At 47.0% G+C, this 22,463-nt stretch overlaps 1 protein-coding gene across 1 annotated transcript in view; it reads right to left on the reverse strand.

Moving 5' to 3' along the window:
* NETO2 (neuropilin and tolloid like 2) overlaps positions 1–21,492 on the reverse strand; it is a 34,660-nt gene extending 13,168 nt beyond the window's left edge. The window contains exons 1-7 of the mRNA XM_038753470.1: positions 21,440–21,492; positions 7,298–7,354; positions 6,002–6,142; positions 3,187–3,435; positions 2,682–2,726; positions 2,452–2,579; positions 65–293 (exon numbers count right to left, since the gene is read on the reverse strand). Of these exons, the coding sequence (XP_038609398.1) occupies positions 65–293; positions 2,452–2,579; positions 2,682–2,726; positions 3,187–3,435; positions 6,002–6,142; positions 7,298–7,354; positions 21,440–21,473 (883 nt within the window). The 5' untranslated portion in view covers positions 21,474–21,492. The remainder of the gene's footprint in view (positions 1–64; positions 294–2,451; positions 2,580–2,681; positions 2,727–3,186; positions 3,436–6,001; positions 6,143–7,297; positions 7,355–21,439) is intronic.
* Between the last annotated feature and the right edge of the window lie 971 nt (positions 21,493–22,463).

Genomic DNA, 22,463 nt, shown 5'->3' on the forward strand with positions numbered 1-22,463 from the left:
GATTTTACCATCCTAATGCAGCTTGCTAGTAAGCACCATTCTAAGAAAAGTTCTATCTACTTACGATCAACAAAGGAAGTAAACAGCATTCTGAACCTGCTAAGCCGGCTACCTTCGTCGGCCCACATTCGTATCACTCCAATCCCTGTCTGTAGCATCACATCGTTGGCTACCGTGCTGCAAAATTTTGCCTTCAGATTTTCAATGGAACTGCTTCCATCATAGACAGCAACAAAGTTCCTCTTGCATTCATTCGAGTGTTCCATTTGGTAGTCTAAGAATCTCAAATAAATCTGAAAAAGAAATTACATTGCTTGTGAAAACAAATGTTGACTCTAAAGATCTTTAGTTGAACAATCTGTACTAACAGTCCCCATTTGCCTCTGAATTGCACATTACTTGTTTTGGCTCCCAATCTGAAGGTTTCTGAATGGGAGAGAGAAATCTGAATGCAGATTCAAAATCCTTAACAGTGTGCCGGTAGTGCCTCCTTACCCACTTATTGTGCTCTATTTTTTCAGGTTTCTTTTCCTTTTAAAAAAGAGTCTGCTGTCGTTGTACTGCTGATTAATAGTGATGTGACTAATTCCACCCATAGCCCTGCTTGAGAAGGTGGAAGACAGAAAATTGGGAAGAAAACAGTGACTCTTTGGACCGATGACAGTTTACAGCCTGAGGGCTATGTCTTCAACGGTACTGCTATTCTTATTGTTGTTGGACCCTATCTTTCCTTCCCCCTACTACTAAATTATGTCTTAATCGGTGCCCTTGTATTCTTACCTAGTGTTTCGTGCAGGGCTTTGCACCAAGTAGTCTGTAAACTTGTTGTGGGCAGGGAACGAGTCTACCAACTGTCACATTGTACTTTCAAAAATGCTTAGTACAGTGTTCTCCACACAGGTGCTCGAATTAATATGGCTGATTAAGTACCTAATAAACAGCATCATTACTATTACTAGTGGTATACTCTTGCTAATTATTGTTTGATGATAAGTCTTGTCATCTGCTTTGGAAGGGCCTACAGAGGGCATTATTAAAACTTTGTAAGGGCATTACTACATTTTCTGTTTTGGAAATGTTGTCACTTTTATTGTTCTCAGATTCTGAATGAGAGGACAAGGATTCAATGAGAATGTAGTAGTCCTGAACTTGAAATTGAGAGACCCAAGTTCTGATTTTGGTTCTACTCATTAACTCGGTGAACTTGGACAACAATTTATCTGTCTCACTTTCTACATAAGTAAAAAGGGGTGACAATTCCTATTCTAGGTCATTGCCATCAGTATTCCAACCTACTATACAGGAAAAATGAAATACGAGAAAGCACTTTAAGCTCTACAGGGAATGGAATGATTTAAATTCAAAGCACAGTAGTATTAAGATTTTCATAATACAGCATCACAAATATTGGCTGCGAATGGGGTCAATATTGCTCTGAATGTCATAATATATTTCCTCTAGAATAGTTCTCAAAAGTTTTCAGTCTGAGAATCACCTTGGAGGAGTAAACGAGCTCAAGAACCACTTTCAGAAAGTGGAAGTTGGTCCCAGCCACTTCACCACACTAGAAGTGTGTGTAAGAAATCATTCTAAAAAGTCACAAGGGCCACAGTGGGTGTGTTTGTGCTCAGGGAAGGGACTAGAGGATAACAGAGCACTAGAGAAAAGCTACAGTTGCCTTCAGAAGAAGGTAAAAACAGAAGGGAGCATCTTTTAGAAGTGAAAGTTTCTGGGACAAGCGTCAGCCACCACGTGGCTGCAGGAATCACCGTGCTAGGTTTCAATGACTCGGTTCAAATGGTAATCTTCTAAAGAGGCTCTGTGTGAAAATGTGCCAGATGTGTAAACGTGTAATGGGGATGGCTGAAATAGTCTGAACGAATGACTCGTTCCCGTACATGAATGGAAAAAAAAATGAAGATGGATATCAATCAGATCAGGAAAATAGAAGTCATTTAACTAATGCTGGATTTTCCACATGCAGTGTAGAAGGTTTCAGCTCCATGGGCATTCAAGTGCAGGCCACAGTAAGCTATTACCTGGGATAATTGGGTGAAGTATACCAGCACAGGTTTTTTCCCTTGCTGAAGCTAGCCAGTTCAGGCTACTTCTAATTATTATTACTCGCTCATACCTATGTCCGTCATTGTACAACTCAAACATCTGTGGAAGTACCAACTAATGCTTTTCTTTGAATAAAGGCGTATTTAACTCACTGCCCAATTACTTGGAATTCAGTTGTGCTGTCATCAGGATGGCATGATGCCCTACAAATCCAAAAGAAGGCACCAGTGCCAACCTCACGGACCGATACACTTCGGCGGAATAGGAAATACGAACTCTGTGGCTATAAATGTAAAATTAACGCGCATGCTTTGCCTTTAAAATGGTTCAGAATAAGGGAGAACCAAGCCTATTGTGAAATCATACAAATTGCACAAATGGACTTACCTTGGCTTTTGGAGTGGCTTTAACTGTCCATATACAGTCAACTGCTTGTCCAGGTTTTGTCTTTTCTTCTTGCTCTACTTGACTGGAACGTACTATCCCATCGGCCCCTGAGAGCTCAAATTGACAATCTAGAGAAAATGTATAAATTGGCGTCAGAGAGAAGATAAATGGACTAAAACTAAAATGAAGAAAACATGGGTATAAATACATCTGTATATATTTGTACTAACCTGGGATGGGATTTAAAATACCTCCTAGGTAAGTAAAATCTGGATCTGTAACAGAAAAAGAAGGTATTACTGATGCTAACCAAATTTTACTTTTATTTCAAGATTTTAACAATCTATTTCTAATGAAAAAGGCAAAGTATCAAATATCAAATGCTTGCACAAAAAATAAATTTTTAGAAATTCAAGTTTGATTTCTGTTGCTTTTTCTTTTAAATCACAAAATGTGGTTGAACTCGAATTAAATCACAAAATGTGGTTGAACTTGAAGAAAAGGTTAAAGAAAGGTGAAAGAAAAGCTGCTTCCCTTTATTTGTGATGTATGAGACGGCCCCCACTAAGCTGTCTAAAGCCAAACTATTGAAGACTTATGAAAAGTAGATTTATAGTTCTTCATACTCAGAACTTGAGTTTTTGCCAATCCGTACACCTGGAATACATAGCTTTCCTTTCACATTTATGATTTAAGGCTCAAAGATACTTAAACCAACCACAACAAAAAATTTACCTGGAATAAATGAGTATTTTGCTCGAAATCCCAAGCCTTCTAATTCTTCATCAGAACTAAATTTTATCCACATGAATCTACCTGTTGATCTAATTAACGGAGGGCTTTTCACGCCACAGTAACGGTCTATAAGAGGGGAGAAACCAAATGGCCCGTCTCGAACTTCCAAGTGATCAAACCGACATTCAAATGAAGGCTCTATGTAATAAGCTTCATCAAAGGTCAGTTCTATTCTTTGACGAGGAGCCGCTAAAACACAGAAAGTAAATCAGGACAGTATTAACATAAAATTATGGAAAGCACAAGCGCTGTAGATAAAGAGATGGAAGTTTAAGGAAACTGCTGAATCACTTAAAGATAAAAATCTACTAAAATCTACCACTTTTTTAATGGTATCTGTTAAGGGTTTACTAAGTGCCGGGAGCTGTACTAATAATTGCTGGGGCAGATTCACGCTAATCAAGTTGGACACAGTCCCTATCCCACATGGGGCACAGTCTTGATCCCCATTTTCCCGATGAGGTAACAGGCACAGAGAAGTTAGGTGACTTGCCCAAGCTCACACAGCAGATATGTGGTAAAGCCAGGACTAGAACCCAGGTCCTTCCGACTGCCACACCCAGGCTTTAGTCTGCTCCTTATGACCATACTATTATGAAAGGGGTATTTTTTTTAATCCTTAAAGGATAAAAGTAAAATTTCAAGATAGGTTTTGCAAAGGATTGGCAAGTATCTATTTTTTTTCAGACAAAAATGTATAATGATAATTATGGCATTTCTTAAGCTCCATGTACCAGGCACTGTATTAAGCACTTAAGTAGATACAACCAAATCGTGTTGGGCACAGTCCCTGTCCCATGTGGGGCTCACAGTTTCAATCCCCATTTTACAGGTGATGTAACAGGCACAGAGCAGCAAAGTGACTTGCCCAAGGTCACACAGCAGACAAGTGGCAGAGCTGGGATTAGAACCCACAACCTTCTGACCTTCAGGCCGTGCTGAAATGTTTTTCCCAAAGCCAAATAGCATATATTAATAGTCACCTTGTAGAGACAAGGTTGCATCCTACTTACTTTCTGGAGGCTCTGGGGAGCCTCCAACCACAAACCAGAATGGTAATGTTGGCACAATCCAAACATCCTCCCCCCCGCAACACAGCCTCTATGTTACTTGTAAACACACTGAGGGCAGGGAATGTGTCTGTTATATTGTTATAGTGTACTCTCCCAAGCGCTTAGTACAGTGTTCTGCACACAGTAAGTTCTCAGTAAATACAATTGATTGATATAAGGCAGGACTAATGCAATAACTGATGCTACCTTGGTACCAATACTGGTTTGTTTCTAGAATAACCCCGGGATGTAATTAAGCCTGCTACTCTTCCACTGTCCCTAACTCGAGAATATAAAAAAAAATCTCCTACCTGTTAACTTATTTTAATGTCTGTCTCTCCCCCTACTAGACTGTAAGCTCTGAGGGCAGGGATCATGTCTACTTTACTGTACCTTCCCAAGCAGTTAGTACAGTGCTCTGCAAACAGTAAGTACTCAAGAAAATCTACTGATTGATAAGGAGGGAGCTGGGGGCAGTGGGATGATGTCTAGGTCCTTTTCTATCCCTGAAAAATTTGTACTTCCCAAGCGCTTAGTACAGTGCTCAGCACATAGTAAGCGCTCAATAAATACGATTGATGATGATGATGAAAAAACGGAAAGCAGCACCATAGCAAATTTGGGGGCCAGGCAGCTGATCTGTGGGTCCTTCAGTCTTCGGGGGACAGGATCAAGCCTGAATTCTGTCTGAAACCCCGACATAAATTGTATTTTTTCCTATGCGCTCAAGCTCTGCAAACCAGAAAATAACCCGGGGTGCCACAAAGTTGAGGTCATTCATACACAGCACTGCGGGCCACAAGCAAGCAGCTGCTAATTGGACAGGGGAGATTTAAAAACATTAGCTCGCGGGTGCCAAAACGCCTCGGGCCAATTGTGCACAACCCAGTATATCAATAATAATTGCAATTTCTGGGCAGAGGTTGCAAGAGCTAGTTGCATTGCTTGCTATGGCCAGTGCCAAAAAGAAAAAAGAAAAGGAAAGGAATTGTCTATGTTATTAGAAAAGATTTCCAAGGATGGAAAGTCACAGTCTCTCTTGGCATCCTGTTTCAGCAGTCATCCTTACAGTCTAAACAAGTCTGTGGTCATTTAAACCAGCTTCCTTTTACTTGATTCTCTGTGGATAAGGAGAACAATTGGTTCTCATGAAAATACTTCATAGATTTGAGATCAGGTATTAAGTCTCCCATTAGCCTCCTCTCCTCCAGGCTAAACAAGTCCAATTCTTTTAACCTTTCACCCCAGGACCTATCTTTCTCTCTATTTAATCATTCCTCTGAAGTTGTTCCAATTCCTCCGTAAAAACAGGTAACCAAACCTAGACAGGGGACGTTAAGGGAAATTGAGAAGAATGTGGTAGAAATAGTAATTTCTAGGTCTTGACTATCATGGTTTAATCATTCTTCTACACTGCATATTCATCAATGTTTTTTCTTGACTGTCTCGCTCCTACCTGGCCTTTCCCCATCCTTTACTGTTTTGTTTTGATACGGATATCATTTTTGGCATAAAGCTACCATTTTAGGGTATTTTAGAACTATTTTAAAGTTGAGAGGGATTTGTAACTGTTCGTTCAAACAATATTTCTTTAAGGGTGTTGAACTGACTTAATTAAAACCAAATGAGCACATCAGATGCAATATCTACTTCACATTCAATAACAAAAATCATCAAGATAGGGAATAAAATGATCTCCATACCTTCCAAAATGTAGATACAATCCTTGTTTGGTGGGTACGACTCAGGATAACTTGGAGAAGCAAAATGGCCCCCGTTGCTAGTTCGAACCCAAATGCCACACTGAGAAGGTGGAATGTGTTTAACGCCAATATTTTGCCCATCTTGAGGAAAACATAATTTTACAGCTAAGACTTACAACACAAGAATCATTACAACCCTAGAGAACGTCAGCATATGTAAGAGCACAGCCCCCTGTGATCTTGACCCATTACAACACTTCCTTGTTGAAGACGGAGGCACAACAATAATATGGCAAGGGCGGAAGGAAAAGGGGAGGAGAGGCTAGGACCTGGTTTCTTTTTAAGCATTGTCTTTGGAAGCTGCTGCGATTTATAGACCCGATCCGTGTACAGAAATTTCTGTGTGTTCCCTTCAGTTTTTACACAAGTTTGATGAGTTACTAGGCTCCACAACACCTTGCCCATTTTAGAGGCCCAAAATGGAGGCCCAGCCCTTGAAAAGTGATCTGGAGGACCACAAGGTATCACGCTTATAGAAGGCTTTAAAGAGAATCCGTCACCCAGACAACCACCACTAATTTAGCCCTCAGACCTTCTTCCTTCCTACATGCCTCTCCTCTCCACTGCCCCGACATATGACCCAAAGGTGTATCTGGTACACTGCTGCATTTCAGTTTTGACAGGCCAACACTCTAATGCTTTTCACTTTTCCATCCCAAAATATCTCAGCGGTATAAGTTGACGATTTGTACTTCCCAAGCGCTTAGTACAGTGCTCTGCACACAGTGAGTGCTCAATAAATACGACTGAATGAATGAATACAAAATAATAAAACTGAGGCACAGAAGTCCGGTTTCCACAGACAGGGCTCCCTGATGGAAGGACAACTGGTCTTGGGGTAGCAATTGTGGACTCTGCCAATGCTGGCATACCTATTGAAAGAGATTCCTGTTCTCTGAAGAACGGGAAAGGGTGTCAAATCTAATTCGATTCTGCACCCAACCCTATAATATGCTAGGGCCCCCAACACTGACAGACCCCTAAATCGACCAGGAGAGATACAACAACCCCTTCCTGCACTTACTTTAGTTTACAGCAAGATAGGGAGGAAAATTAGTTCCATACCTTCCAAAAACAAATCTTTTGAGGTAGCTATTTACACCAAATTGCCCTCATAACCGGACCACCCCCCAAGAGAGGTATTGTAGAGAAATTTCAACAACTGACGTTTTTCTTAATGCCCTACCCTGGTGTCCTACAGATGCTCCACGAAACGTCACCTCACAAGTACTATACCTTGGGTCTTCTGGGCCACAGCAATCCCTTCCACCACAAGTACTGTTATTAACAACACTGGGCGGGGGGGAGACAGAAATCAAAAAGAGAAAACTGTAGTTAGAATAGCAAAACTTGAAGACAGTTGTGTCTAAAAAAATGAACTAAAACCACATCTTTCTTGATTGTTTTGTTATTCCCAAGGCTTCAGAACAATAAAATTTCAATATTCAAAATAACCGACACTTTCCTTGCTGACATTTTCCCTGATGACATTTTCTCCTGGGCAGTTCTTGGCCCCTCTTTCCCCTTCTCCTTTCCTTCATTTTCCCGCAACCAGGTCTTTTTGCTGCCTTGAACCCCCCTAATGCATTCTCCCAGTAGGGACTCCTCTCAGCCTCTCCAGTCTTTCCTTCCCTCCACTTACCTGTAACAAATTAGAGACTGTGGTAGCTGCCTGGGAGCCTGAATCTTTCAAATATCTAATTTAAGGGTTTTACCTAACCATAGTTTATGCTGAAAGATGAAGAAGCGTTATTATGCTTTCGGACTACGTTTGGATTTAGGGGCACTTTAGACTAGCTATTCCACCTCAAATTGCAGTTTTCCATATGTACACTTATTCATTTAAATATCCATTATGTACAGAAGGACAGGATAGGTTTAAGAAAACAGTTCAAATACGGTAGGGATTGTATTCATTAAACTCAGAAATAGGTCACTGTCCTTAAATGAGGGAAAACAAAAAATATGATTTTGTTAAATGTTCCCAGTGACCCTTACTGACACTTTCAACTGATGCTGAATTGGGTCTATTAGGTCTCAAATGATCTTTACAACTACCTTATCTAAGGTTAATTTAAACTTTAGATTGCAAATTCACATTTCCACGTAAATAAGTCACAAATCACCTATATAATCCCAGTGAAAGTTTAATATCCTATTCCCTAATATCTGGACTACTATATTCTAAAAAGCCAAAGGGGGCAGCAGTCTTCATGTAATGAATCCAAGAAGATTTATGTCCTTATAAAGGCTCTCATTATTAAAAAAAAATAGACATACTTAAGAGAATTCATTCATTCAATCGTATTTATTGAGCGCTTACTGTGTGCAGAGTACTGTACTAAGTGCTTGGGAAGTCCAAGTTGGCAACATCTAGAGATGGTCCCTACCCAACAGCGGGCTCACAGTCTAGAAGGGGGAGACAGACGACCAAACAAAACATATTAACAAAATAGAATAAACAGAATAAATATGTACAAGTAATGTACAAGAGAATGATGTCTTGGATAAACTTTCCATGACGTGGAAGTCTACGTTTCTAAAACTCAAATCAAGGCCACATCATGTTCACATTTTGTTGCTGTTGGCGACGCTTTTTTAATGATAGTTTGTTTTGTGTTTTTGAAATGGTGTTTTACAGTATCAATTTAAATACTTCCCCGGGTGGGGGTGGGGGGAGAAACTCATAGTTATGCAAAGATGTAAAGAGGAAGTTTTGAAAATCTATTCAGAGAAGGTAAGTGCAAATTCAATTTTAAAAGATGCAGGTTTAGAAACAAACCTCTTGAAAGATTTATGGAAGTCAGGTTTCCTCTAAAGCCGATGCTGATCTTATAATTAGCTGGAGGCTTGAACAGAAGAAACCATAACATTTTCTTTCAGATTCTGCAAAATACCAGGAGACTACCTAAAGCTAGCAATTACTTGGGAGGGTTTCTTGGGTAAGAGATACAATTAATTGAGGAATGAATACTAATACACCCAGTTCCATAAGGTTGGGGTGGCTTTCTTGCAAAACCCCTCATTACGGAAAAGTCGTGTTATAGAATGATGCTGTGTGTTGCACGTGCAAAGAAACCGTTTCTTCCGACAACACGGTGTGCTCATCCAAACAGGTTCGTGTTGTCAGGTGAGAGTCCCCTAATCGTTGGAAAATGTTCTAACCAGAAGTCGTAGTGAAATCGCTAAGTGTATCTCTTCTCCCTGAATTTCCCCCCGTCTTCCATTCACTCCTCTGCGTCTTCACCCTCCAGTAGTGGGGCTAGGCAATGTTTTAAGGTGAAAAGTCAAAAAGTTTCAAGATGCATACTTGTAAGATGTGCCAGAGCGGGGCCATGGAAACTGGGGAAAGACGACAACTTTTCCATACTTCAACAGCACAGGCTACGATTCCCATTCTTCACCAATCCATACAATTCTCTCCAGGCTGGCTCAAACTTTCAAATAGCTAATTTAATGTTTTTAATAACAGTAATGACAATAACAACAATACTGCTACTATTAATAATAATTGTGGTATTTAACCACTTGCTATGCACCAGGCGCTGTACTAAGTGCTAGGACAGACACAAGATAATAATAATAATTAGGATACTTCGTTAAGTACCGACTATGTGCCAGGCACTGTACTATGCGCTGGGGGTGGATACAAGCAAATCGGGTTGGACACAGTCCCTGTCCCACATGGTGCTCACAGTCTCAATCCCCATTTTACAGGTGAGGTTACTGAGGCACAGAGGAGTGAAGTGGCTTGCCCAAGGTCAAGCGGCAGAGCCAGGATTAGAACCCATGACCTTCCGACTCCTAGGCCTGTGCTCTAATCCACTACACCATCAGGTCCCACATGGGGCTCATGGTCTAAGTAGGAGGGAGAACAAGAAGATGAGGCACTATTACGCATTTAAGTTACAGTATTTTGATTTAGACATACTGTAGACCTCGAATTGCTGATTTTGATTAGTAATAATAATTGTTGCATTTTTAAGCACTTAACTATGCATTGGAGAAGATAAAAGATAATCAGGTCCCAAATGGGGCTCAGCATCTTAGTAGGAGGGAGAACCAGGACTGAAGTTCCCTTTTTGCAGATGAGGGAACTGGGGCCCAGACAAATGAAGTTACTTGCCCAAGGTCACACTTGCCCAAGGCAGGGTTAAAGCCCAGGTCCTCTGATGGCAAGGACATGATCTTTCCACTAGGCCATGCTCCTTCTCTATGATCATGCTATTTTAACTGTCTCAAAAATTTTAGAATCATTCAGTTAAGACAGAAGCAGTTCCTCACTCCCCTGGGAGAATCCTAACCTCGCTGGTTAGGAGGTTCTCTTGCTTTATCCTTTCTCTTGCTCCTGAGAGTACTCTCTGTTCTTATCTCTTTCCCTTTGGAGTGTCTCCGGAGTGTGGGGCTCTGCTTTTTTCTCACTTCTTTTTTCTATCCTTGCTTTCATTCTCTTGCCCCATTGGGAAAGGACTCTGAATTGCTTCTCCTGCAAAGGTTTATCACACTTCCTTTTTTATCCCTAAACTGCTATCCCTACTCTAGTTTCGGGGCAGAGCGCATAGGTGGAGATAAATCCCAGTGTATGTTTCTTCTCTCAGGACACACGGTGGTTTAGGTTTTGGATTCCAGCACTACCCAGGCTCCTGGGGAAGCCCAATGGGCCCTGGGAAGGTGACCTGCTCATCTTGATTAGTTAAGGGATCGGTGTGGCCTGGTCTGTCTTTGCTGCCACAAACTCAAGAAGATGAACTCTTTCTGTTGCCAGCATCGTTTCTGAACCCTAATCATAATGATGGCGTGTGTTTAAGTGCTGACTATAATAATGATAGTAATAATGGTATTTGTTAAGCGCTTTCTATGTGCCAAGCGCTGAACTAAGCGCTGGGGTGGACACAAGCAAATCGGGCTGGACACAGTCCTGGTCCCATGTGGGGCTCCCAGTCTCAATCCCCATTTTACAGATGAGGGAACTGAGGCCCAGAGAAATGTGATGACTCACCCAGGGTCACACGGCAGACAAGTGGAGGAGCCGGGATGAGACCCCATGATCTTCACACTCCCAGGCCCATGCTGCTTCTCCATGCCAGGCACTCGACTAAGGATTGGGCTAGATACAAGATAATCAGATCAAACACAGTCCCCATCTCACAAAGTGTTCACAGTCTAGGAGGGAGGAGGAACAGGTATATTATTCCCTTTTTGGGCAAATGAAGAATCTGAGGCAAAGAGAAGTTATGTGACTTGCCCAAGGCTACCCGGCTGGAAAATGGATGAGTCGGGGCAGACCAGAAGTTGGGTCTCCTATGTCCCAGTCCCTATAAGTGTCCAATACATATTACACATATGCATCCACTGAAGGACTATGTCCAACTCTGACCGAGGTACCTCAAGGAGGCAGGTCTGCATAACAAAGAGGGGGACAAGCAGCGTGGCCTAATGAATCGAGCAGGGGCCTAGAGTCCGAAGGATCTGGATTCTAATCCCAGCTCTGCCACTTGCCTGCTGTGTCACCTGGGGCAAGTCACTTCACTTCTCTGTCCCTCAGTTTCCTCATCTTTAAAGTAGGGAATAATGCTTTGAGCCCTGTGTGGGACCAGACTATGTCCAACGTGATTAGCTGGTATCTACCCAGCACTTTGTTCAGTGGCCGGTACTTAGTAAGAGCTTAAATAGTGCAAAAAGGGTGGTGGGAGTGGGCAGGAAAGGTTGAAATCTGCTATCAGGCAGAACTCTCACGTTCACGTACGCCCCGGCATATCCCAGCCCTTTCCAACATATCTCCTTGCCCCCTCTCCTCTAGCTCATCCCTGCTTCTTTTTCCCTTTTCCTGTGATAACTCCCCAAAAGATCTCTCCATCTCCCTTCATTTCTCTCAGGCTCTATGAAAGCTCTGATTCTCTAAACGCAAGGTAGCCTTGATTAGGAAGAAGGAAGGGAGAAGAATAGATAGGAGCAGGGTGGGGCTGTATTCTCAACCCTGGCACTCTTCAGAAGACAAAAAAAAAAAACAAAGGGAACAAAGAGCGGAAGGAAAGGAATGGATAGGGAAGATTGCAAACAGGGAGAGGTGATGATAATGATAACACAGCATTTATTAGGCGCTTGCCATGTGTCAGGGCCAAATGACTTAGATTAGCATATTTTGGACACAAAATCAGGAGGACTAATTCTCTGGAGAAGATTAATGCAAGGAAAAGTCCAGGGAAAATGTGGAAGAGGCAGCCCAGCAGCTGGATGGATAGAAACCTAACAACGATAACAGAAGGACCGTTAGCAAGGTTACGGATTACGGCAGCAGACAGGGTGTTCGGGAGAAAATATACCCGTAGTCGTTTTGAATCGGAAACGACTCGACGGCACTTGATGATAATCATAATGTGCCAAGCTTGCGCTAAGCAATCACTCTGTCATTTAACAGTATTTACTGAATGCCTACTATATGAAGAATACCGTACTAAGCGTTTGGGAGAGTACAATACAACAGAGTTGGTACGCAGGATCCCTTGCCTTCAAGGATCTTACAGTCTGATGGGGGAGACACATTTTATAAACTACAGATAAGGAAAGCAGCAGAGTATAAGGATAAGTCCAAAAGTGCCATGGGGGTGGGTATCAACATGGTTAGTGGCTACAGACCTATGTGCATAGGTGAGGCAGAAAGGTGAGCCAGTTGTTGGTAGGGACCATCTCTATATGTTGCCGATTTGTACTTCCCAAGCGCTTAGTACAGTGCTGTACACACAGTATGCGCTCAATAAATACAATTGAGTGAATGAATGAAAGATGGTGAATAGGGTGGGGAGAGGAGAGTAGTCAGGGAAAGCTTCTTGAAGGAGGTGTGATTTTAGTAGGGCATTAAAGATGAGGAGAGTGGTAGCCTGGCAGATATGAAGAGGGAGGGCATTCCAAGGAGGAGAAAGCAATAAAGCAAAGCAGAGATTGAGACGAGGTCGAGGCAGAATAAGTAGGTTAGCTTTACAGCAGCGAAGTGCGAGGGCTGGGTTGTAGTAGGAGAGGACCGAGGTAGGGAGGGAGTGGAGAAAGTTTGGGAGCACCGGGGTAGGTAGAAGATCCGAGATATCCAGGTCAGACCCAATCCTTGTCCCAAATGGATCTTACAGTCCAAGACGGAGGAATGCGGGGGATCGTGCAGCAACACGGTCTGCAGAGATCGAGGTTCATTTCTAAGGTCAAGCAGCAAGGCCTGTTGGATAGAGTATGGGCCTCGGAGTCAGAAGGACCTGGGTTCTAATCCTGGCTCTGCCGCTTGTCTACTGTGTGAACCTGGGTGAGTCGCTTCATTTCTCTGGGTCTCGGTTTCCTCGTCTGTGAAATGGGAATTAAGACTGTCCCGCCCGCTGATCTTGGATCTAGCCCAGAGCTCAATACAGTGCCTGGCACAGAGTAAACACTTAACAAATGCCACAGTTATTATTATCATGCTAATGACATGCCAGGCAAGAGGTAATTACGATGACATTTATAAGGCGCTATGTGCCAAGCCTTTGCTAGACAATCAGTCAATTAATAATATTTAAGTGCCTCCTCTGTACTAGCCTGTGCCACATGTTGCTAAGTCCTGTTATATCATTTCTTCTCTACTTTCTCCCCCTGACTCTTGCAGTTCATGTCATTTAATCTTTTCTCCCCTACTAGATTCTTTTATTCTTTCCTGGTCTTTATTCCCTTTTTTAAAAATCAAGTGTTTATCCATCACAAGGAAAGCTCTTCAACTTCTCATTGCAGCCGGTCTCTTCTACCACTACATCTGAGGGCGGGTGGACAGGCCTGGGAGTCAAAGAATCTTGGCTCAGCCACTTGTCTGTTGTGAGACCTCAGGAAAGTCACCTAAACTTCTCTATGCCTCAGTTACCTCATCTGAAAATGAGGATTAAATTCTCCTCCCTCCAATTTAAACTGACAGCCCCACGGGGGACCAGGACTGTGTCCAACCTGACTGTCTTGTCCCTTCCCCAGCACTTAGCACAGTGCCTGGAACAAAGTAAGCGCTTAACAAGTACCATAAAAAAAAGATGAAAAACATTTAGCATTTGGGAACAGCAAAGCACTTCTTACAAGACAGGCAGATTTACAATGGGAGACTGGCAAGGAAAAAAAAACAGGTATTAGCGGAGATGATTTTCCTTTTAGACTTTCCCCTTTTAGACTGTGAGCCCACTGTTGGGTAGGGACTGTCTCTATATGTTGCCAACTTCTACTTCCCAAGTGCTTAGTACAGTGCTCTATACACAGTAAGCGCTCAATAAATACGATTGATGATGATGATGATGATGATTTTTTAAAATTTTTATTAAAGGTACTTGGTAAGGGCTTCCTATGTGCCAGGCACTGTTCTAAGCGCTGGCATAGACACAAGGTCATCAGGTTGGACGCAGTCTATGTCCCACATGGGGTTCACAGTCTTAATCCCCATTTTACAGATAATAAGCACAGAGAAGTGACTTGCCCAAGGTCACCCAACAGACAAGTAGCAGAGGTAGGATTAAAACCCAGGTCCTTTTGACTCCCTGACTGGAGAGCAGGGAATGGCTGCTTAGTACAGTACTTAGAGAAGCAGCATGGCTCAGTGGAAAGAGCCCAGGCTTCAGAGCCAGAGGTCATGGGTGCAAATCCCGATCTACTAATTGTCAGCTGTGTGATTTTGGGCAAGTCACTTAACCTCTCTGTGCCTCAGTTACCTCCTCTGTAAAATGGGGATAAAGACTGTGAGCCCCATGTGGGACAACCTGATCACCTTGTCTCCTTCCCAGCACTTAGAACAGTGCTTTGCACATATTAAGCGGCTAAAAAATGCCATCTTTTTTTATTTTTACAGTGTTCTACACACCATAAGGGCTCCATAAATACCCTGATAGATTATTATTTAATTGTGGCATTTGTTAAGTGCTTACTATGTGCCAGGCACCGTACTACAAGCAAAATCAGGGTGGACACAGCCCCTGTCCTCACATGGTACTCACGGCGTTAAGCCCCATTTTGCAGCTGAGGTAACCGAGGCACAGAGAAGCCAAGTGCGTTGCCCAAGGTCACACGGCAGACCAGGGGCAGAGCTGGGATTAGAACTCAGTTCCTCACAGCTCCCAGGCCCGTGCTCTATCCACTAGGCCCCACCGACCCATGGAGATCCGAGCCCTTGGGGTGATGGTCCGTCCACACCCCGTTTCAAATTGAGAACTGTTGGTGCTACTGATCGCTAGTGACTCACAACGCACTGGGACACTTTAGATTTGTCTCTTTCTCTGCTGCCTGTTGTAGTATAAGCTTGGGGGGGACTGGCACAGGCTGGATTTATAATTGGGCCGGGTACTGAAAGGATCCGGGCGGGTGGGTTGGAATGGGGCTGACCCCAAGATTTCTGGTCTATGCCATCCTACATCTCCATATTGGTCAATATCGACGTTTTGGACGCCTCTGGACCCCAGATTTTCACCTTTATGTGGATCATCATCATCATCGATCGTATTTATTGAGCGCTTACTGTGTGCAGAGCACTGTACTAAGCGCTTGGGAAGTACAAATTGGCAACATATAGAGACAGTCCCTACCCAACAGTGGGCTCACAGTCTAAAAGATGCCACAAGAGTGGCCAAATTTCAGCCCAGGAAGGCCTCTCCGGTATGTCCGACGGCAAGCGGACAGAGTTGGAGTCATGCCCTTATATTAAATAGTTTCTGAACTGATGATATGTAGGAGGGAGGTAAATATCTGTGCAATCAGGCAAAGAGGACTGAAAAGCACGTGCAAGCTTTCACAGAACTAGGAACTGGAGCCAAAGAAGGCTATGTACAGCGATCACAAAAAGTACTGGTTGTGGTTGGTTCATAAGCAAAGTGGGGTAGCTGACATCGTCACCACCTACACCACAACTGACCAGAGCCACTTGAAGATGCTTTGTAAACAGAGATCAGTTCAGCGTGTCATACACCTACGGCTAGAAATGATTCTGTTCTTCCCCGGTGGGGCAGATAAACTCCTGATTTTGTTCTAGAAATGTAATGGTGTCTTTGACTACAGCAGAATAGCTCATTATGGGCAGGGAATGGGTCCGCCAATTCTGTCATTCTGTCCTCTCCCAAGCGCTTAGTGCAATGCTCTCCCTTAGTAAGCGCTCAATAGACACCCACTGATTGAAATCAGGTTCAGCTGTATTCCAACTGAATTATTAAAACAAACTCTAGGAATGTCCAATATCATGGGCTACACAACGTTTAACATTACAAGATAATAGCCTTTATGATGATTATTCATCTCCCGCTGAAAAAAAAAAACCCAACAAAACACCGATGTAAATGGAATGACGTAGCCTCCAAGCGTATTCTCTTAATGTCCTCTGACCCATGAAAATTACCTTGAACACTCCCTCTTTCCTCCCACACTTTTATCTAGAGAGCTTCTAATTTCTCCCTCCCAGGGAGCATCCAAGACCCAGAGCCCCTCACCTGCGGATTCAAGAGCTATAAAACAGGACCAGATCATCAAGCAGTGAAAGGTTAAGGCTCAGTCAAGGCCCTCAGATGATTTTTTTTTTTTTGCTCCACAGCCTTCAAGGTAAAAGTGGAGCTTTCTTAGTTCCAACAGTAGGCCAGAACCCGTCCCCCCACCCCCACACCACCCCGGCTGCAATTTAGCTTCACACTCCAAACCTATTTACCTAGAGGGCTAAGCAGTGGTGTATTCACTGAATACAGTGAATACAAAGCAAAGAACAGTGCTTTGCACATAGTAAGCGCTTAATAAATGCCATTATTATTATTATTATTATTCCTTTCTCTGACAAAGAGTTAAAACTTGAATTTTCAACTGGCTACTTACGAAGAGAGTTCTTAACCCCACCAGACCCTCTCTGCTTCCCAACCTCCAGCCTTCCTGATCCTGAGCCTTCCAGTTTAAAAACCAGAGCCTTTCTTTATCATCGATCGTATTTATTGAGCGCTTACTGTGTGCAGAGCACTGTACTAAGCGCTTGGGAAGTTCACCAGTGCTGCTGATCAGAAAAACGCACCAGTATCAAATCCACTGTTGAATCCGCCAAACAACCTCCAGATCTTCTGCAGCAAGAAGCTGAAACTTGTGTTTTCTCTTTGTGGACTCCTGGGCTCCACAAAGTCATCTGTCATTGCTTACCCCAAACCGAACGAACTGAATAGCCACGTATAAAAATTCACCTGCTTTCCAAAATTCATAAAATTGAATTGCAGAGCAGGGATTAGTACATGCTCCTTGTGGGCATGGAATGTGACCGTTTACTGTTATACTGCACTCTCCCAATGCAGTACAGTGCTCTGCACCCAGTAAGCGCTCAATAAATACGATCGAATGACGGAAGGAAATATTTGGAGTCGGTCGAATCCCAATTCACACGCATCTCTTAAGGAAGTTTGAAAGATTTGAATCTATGAAAGGGTCCAGGACCAAAATGTGCTTCTAATATTACCGTCAAAAGGGGTTCTGTGAATTCATTTTCATGGGTTGGAGATGAAAACTATTCTCCCACTTCTTAAGAATTATTACAAATGGAAGTCACCTTTGCACTTGAGTCCGTAACACTGAAGTACTACCCTCCCATCCTTATATTCTGTTGCCTCCCCTACCTGTAATTTATATTAATGCCTCTCTCCCTGGGTAGATTGTACATTCTTTTAGGGCAGGGCTTAGTACAAATTATGAGATAAAAATCACGCAAACCGGTTTGGTACCTGAATCTGGAAGAGAAAGAGGAATCTCAGTACAGCTTTCACTTCAACAGTAGCCTTAACTACTAATACCTATCGGTACATCACGCAAAACCAGCTTTGCGCCTCTCCCACTACAACCCGGGTCACACACTTCACTCCACTAATGCCAGCTTACTGTCATTTCTCATCATCTCCCCCTCGCTAACGCCTTCCCTCACGTCCAGAAATCCGTTCACATGCGGCAGACCACCGCTCTCCCCATCTCCAAAGCACTACTAAAAAAATCACATCTCCTCCAAGAAGCTTTCTCTGACTAATCTCTCATCTTCCCACCCTATTTTCCCTCCTTTCCGAGGCACCTGCGCACTTGAGTCCTTAACACCGAAGTCCTACCCCATCCTTACGCTCTGTCGTGTAATTTATCTATATTTTTCTCTCCGTAGATGGTACACTCTTTCAGGGGCAGGCTCAGTACAAATTACAAGATAAAATCATCGCAACTGGTTTGTGACTTGAGCCTGGAAAAGAAAGGGGCAAATTCTTTATCTCGCCGAGTCCAAACTTCCATTGACGTGCAGAGGATTAAAGAAAGATTCACTCAGTTAAAGATTTGCAAACAATTTTGAGGCTTGAATCTCATTATAAAGAGTCCCCACGAGAAATGCAAAAGGGCTATCATGTTCTGTTAGCTGACGGCACCCGGAAAGCAGGCTGTGCTTCAATTCTCAGGCACCTATTAGCAAAGAATCAACAGTAGGATATAATAATAATAATAATGGCATTTATGAAGCGCTTACTATGTGCAAAGCACCGCTCTAAGCGCTGGGGAGGTTACAAGGTGATCAGGTTTTCCCACATGGGGCTCACAGTCTTAATCCCCATTTTACAGATGAGGTAACTGAGGCACAGAGAAGTTAAGTCACTTGCCCAAGGATATCTAAAGATCCCTTTGAGATTAGAGGGAAAAGGGTTACTTTGTCACACCGGGACAGCTTCTATGGAAAAGCCCAACTGCAAAAGGCTGTGAAAGAAGCCACCCTCCATGGACACGCCGTAGATCACAGGGAAATGGGTCAGCATCGGCCGAGCATCACTTCGGGAAAGCCTGCAGTCATGTCGCATCCCTCCAACTCTCCTCCTCCCCTCACCGCTACTACCACCGGCTCCACCACCACCACCAAACGCGAGTATTTTCTGGGGCAAAGGGGGAACAGGGGGTCGAGGGGCAACAGGGTGAAGAGGACCGTCACACCGGCACAAGAAGAATCCCTAGGACTTACAGGATACGTCTTTTCCCTAAAGCACCTGTGACTTTTTTCCCAAACAGGTCTTTTAAAACACAGTCTGGAAGGCAGTGTCTTTCATCAACTCACTAACAGTTGAAATGGAACATCTTAAGGACCCTACCTTGGGGCATTTTCCTCCCGTCTGGCAGGAATGCAAGAATACCTTACGGGGGTCTGAATGACAGCAGAAATGGGCCTATCAATGCTAGACTCTCGAAGTTCGTCCCAGTTTGCTTTCAGGGCTTATCAGGATAGAAAAATAAAGCTCTGCCATTTAAGATGGGTTTTTTTTTTGGGGGGGGGGGGGGGAGGAAAACAGCTCCGAATTATGTTTCTAGATTTCACTCCGGCCAATTCGTGGACTAAGTGAAACGCCTCGGCGGTACGGAGATGGCACAACTTGAACGGTCAACTTCAGAACTATCTGCCCAGGGCAACCCGGAATCATTTGGGGTTTCTACCGCACGGAGAAAGTCACCTGAAATACACCGAGAACTAGGGTGAATGGCACATCGGGGGTTTTCCGGGGCATTTTCTGGGCGCCGCCACCCAAGGAGAACCGGTGAGGGCCGCAAAGCCACCCAAAAGGGAATCGCACGCGGGCTTGTTTCGGGCGATGGTCGTGGACAGGGGGAAAACCAAATACCACTACCACCACCAACAAGACCCGAGTCCCCCCGAGTCCTCAGTTTCCCCCCGGCCCGCCGCCCCCGGCCCTTCGCCCTCCAGCCTATCATCATCTAGGGAGCGCTGTCGGCCCCAGTGCGGGGCACTGGGGTAAGCGCTGGGGCGACGGCGACAGGCGCGTGGAGGAGGAGGCGGCCGGCGGGAGGGCGGGTGGAGAGGGGGGAGGAGGAGGAGGAGGGAGGAGGGAGGAGGAGGAAGAGGAGGAGGAGGAGGACCGGCCGGAGGCGATGGGGACCGCGGGGCGGGGCAGGACGGAGGGACGGACTGAAGTCCGGACAGACAGAGGGGCAGACAGACCGAGGGACAGACAGAGGGGCAGACAGACCGAGGGACAGACAGAGGGGCAGGGGGTCTGACAGAGGGGCACAGGGACGGGCAGAGGGGCAGAGGGACAGACAGAGGGACAGACAGAGGGCCGGACAGACAGAGGGGCAGGGGGACAGACAGAGGGGCAGACAGACCGAGGGGCAGGGGGACAGACAGAGGGGCAGGGGGACTGATAGAGGGGCAGGGGGACTGACAGAGGGCCGGACAGACAGAGGGGCACAGGGACGGGCAGAGGGGCACAGGGACGGGCAGAGGGGCAGAGGGACAGACAGAGGGACAGACAGAGGGCCGGACAGACAGAGGGGCAGGGGGACAGACAGAGGGGCAGACAGACCGAGGGACAGACAGAGGGGCAGGGGGACTGATAGAGGGGCAGGGGGACTGACAGAGGGCCGGACAGACAGAGGGGCACAGGGACGGACAGAGGAGCAGAGGGACGGACAGAGGGGCACAGGGACGGGCAGAGGGACGGACAGAGGGGCAGACAGAGGGCCGGACAGACAGAGGGGCAGAGGGACAGACAGAGGGCCGGACAGACAGAGGGGAGGAGCCGGACAGAGAGGGGCAGAGGGCCGGACAGAGAGGGGCAGAGGGACGGACAGACAGAGGGGGCAGAGGGACGGACAGAGGGGCAGAGGGACAGACGGAGGGCCGGACAGACAGAGGGGCAGAGGGATAGACAGACAGAGGGGGCAGAGGGACGGACAGAGGACCGGACGGACAGAGGGGCAGAGGGACGGACAGAGGACCGGACGGACAGAGGGGCAGAGGGACAGTGGGGCAGAGGGGCAGAGGAACAGAGAGAGGGGCAGTGGAATGGACAGGCAGAAGGGCGGACAGGCAAAGGGGGCACAGGGCACAGGGCCGGACGGGCAGAGGGACAGACAGAGGGGCAGACAGAGGGGTAGAGAGAGGGGCAGAGGGACAGTGGGTCAGAGGTCCGGACAGACAGACAGACAGACAGACAGACAGACAGACAGGCGGCCGTCCGTCCGTCCGGCAGGGCCGGGAGCCAGCGGAGAGACCCCGTGGGGGCCGCCCGGGCAGGGGACGGGACGGGGAGGGGAGGGGAGGGGAGGGGAGGAGAGGGGCCGGGCCGGCCCCGACCCCCGGGGCGGGGCCCCGCACGGACGGGGGCCGCCGGACGGCTCCCATTCCCACTCTCCCAAGCGCTCAGTCCAGCGCTCGGCGCTCAGGAAGCGCTCACTACGGGCGGCGGAGGGAGGGAGGGAGGGACGGAGGGCGGGCGGTCCCGTGGAGCGAGGGCGCGGCCCCGGCCCGCAGGGGGCGCCGCCGCCCGCCCAGCCTCAGCCCGCCGGTCGGTCGGTCTGTCTGTCGGCCGGCGGTAGTTGCTGAGCGTTCCCCGGCCCCGGAGCACGTACCTTTGAGCACGGGGCACAGCTTCTCCAGGGCCATGGTCCCGGGGGCCGCGGGGCGGCGGGGGGAAGGGGGAGGAGGAGGACGAGGGGGGGGGCTCAGGGCCCGGGGTGCGGGGCCGGCTGGGGCTCCGGGGGCCCGGGCACCGCCAACGCCGCCCTCAGGCCCCCCATGGGCCGAGGGGGGAGGCCGGGGACCCGGCCGGGATCCGCACCGAGTGCGGCGGGAGCCGCCGCGCGCCGGGAACAGCCTCATTTAAAGGAGGGGCGGGGACCGGAGGGGAGGGGCGCGCCCGCCCGGCCACGCCCACGGCCCGCCCCGCGGAGCACGAGCCCCCAGCCCCGAGCCCGGCCGCGCGCGCCCCCGCGCGGAGCACGCGCCCCAGCCCGCTCGGCCGCGCGCCGCGCGCCCCCGCGCGGAGCCCGAGCACGAGCCCCCAGCCCGCTGCTCGGAGAAAGGCAGTGGAAAGAGCCCCAGCGCTCAGGACGGCGCTTGGCACATAGTAAGCGCCAAAAATAAATAAATAAATAAATAAATGAAAATAAATAAACGTCGTCGTCATCAGCAGCACGAACCCCCGCCCCGCGCCCGGCCGCGCGCCCCCGCGCGGAGCACGCGCCCCCGCGCGGAGCCCGAGCCCGAGCCCCCAGCCCGCTGCTCGGAGAAAAGCGGTGGAAAGAGCCCCAGCGCTCAGGACGGCGCTTGGCACATAGTAAGCGCCAAAAATAAATGAATAAATAAATAAATGAATAAAAAAAAATAAATAAATGTCGTCGTCGTCATCAGCAGCACCAACCCCCGCCCCGCGCCCGGCCGCGCGCCCCCGCCCCGCGGAGCACGAGCCCCCCTCCCCGCGCCCGGCCGCGCGCGCCCCCGCGCGCAGCACGCGCCCCCCGCGGAGCACGAGCACGAGCCCCAGCCCCGCGCCCGAGCACGCGCCCCCCGCGGAGCCTGAGCACGCGCCCCAGCCCGCTCGGCCGCGCGCCGCGCGTCCCCGCGCGGAGCCCGAGCCCGAGCCCCCAGCCCGCT

The sequence above is a fragment of the Tachyglossus aculeatus genome, chromosome 11, assembly GCF_015852505.1.
Source record: "Tachyglossus aculeatus isolate mTacAcu1 chromosome 11, mTacAcu1.pri, whole genome shotgun sequence".
NCBI lineage: Eukaryota > Metazoa > Chordata > Mammalia > Monotremata > Tachyglossidae > Tachyglossus > Tachyglossus aculeatus.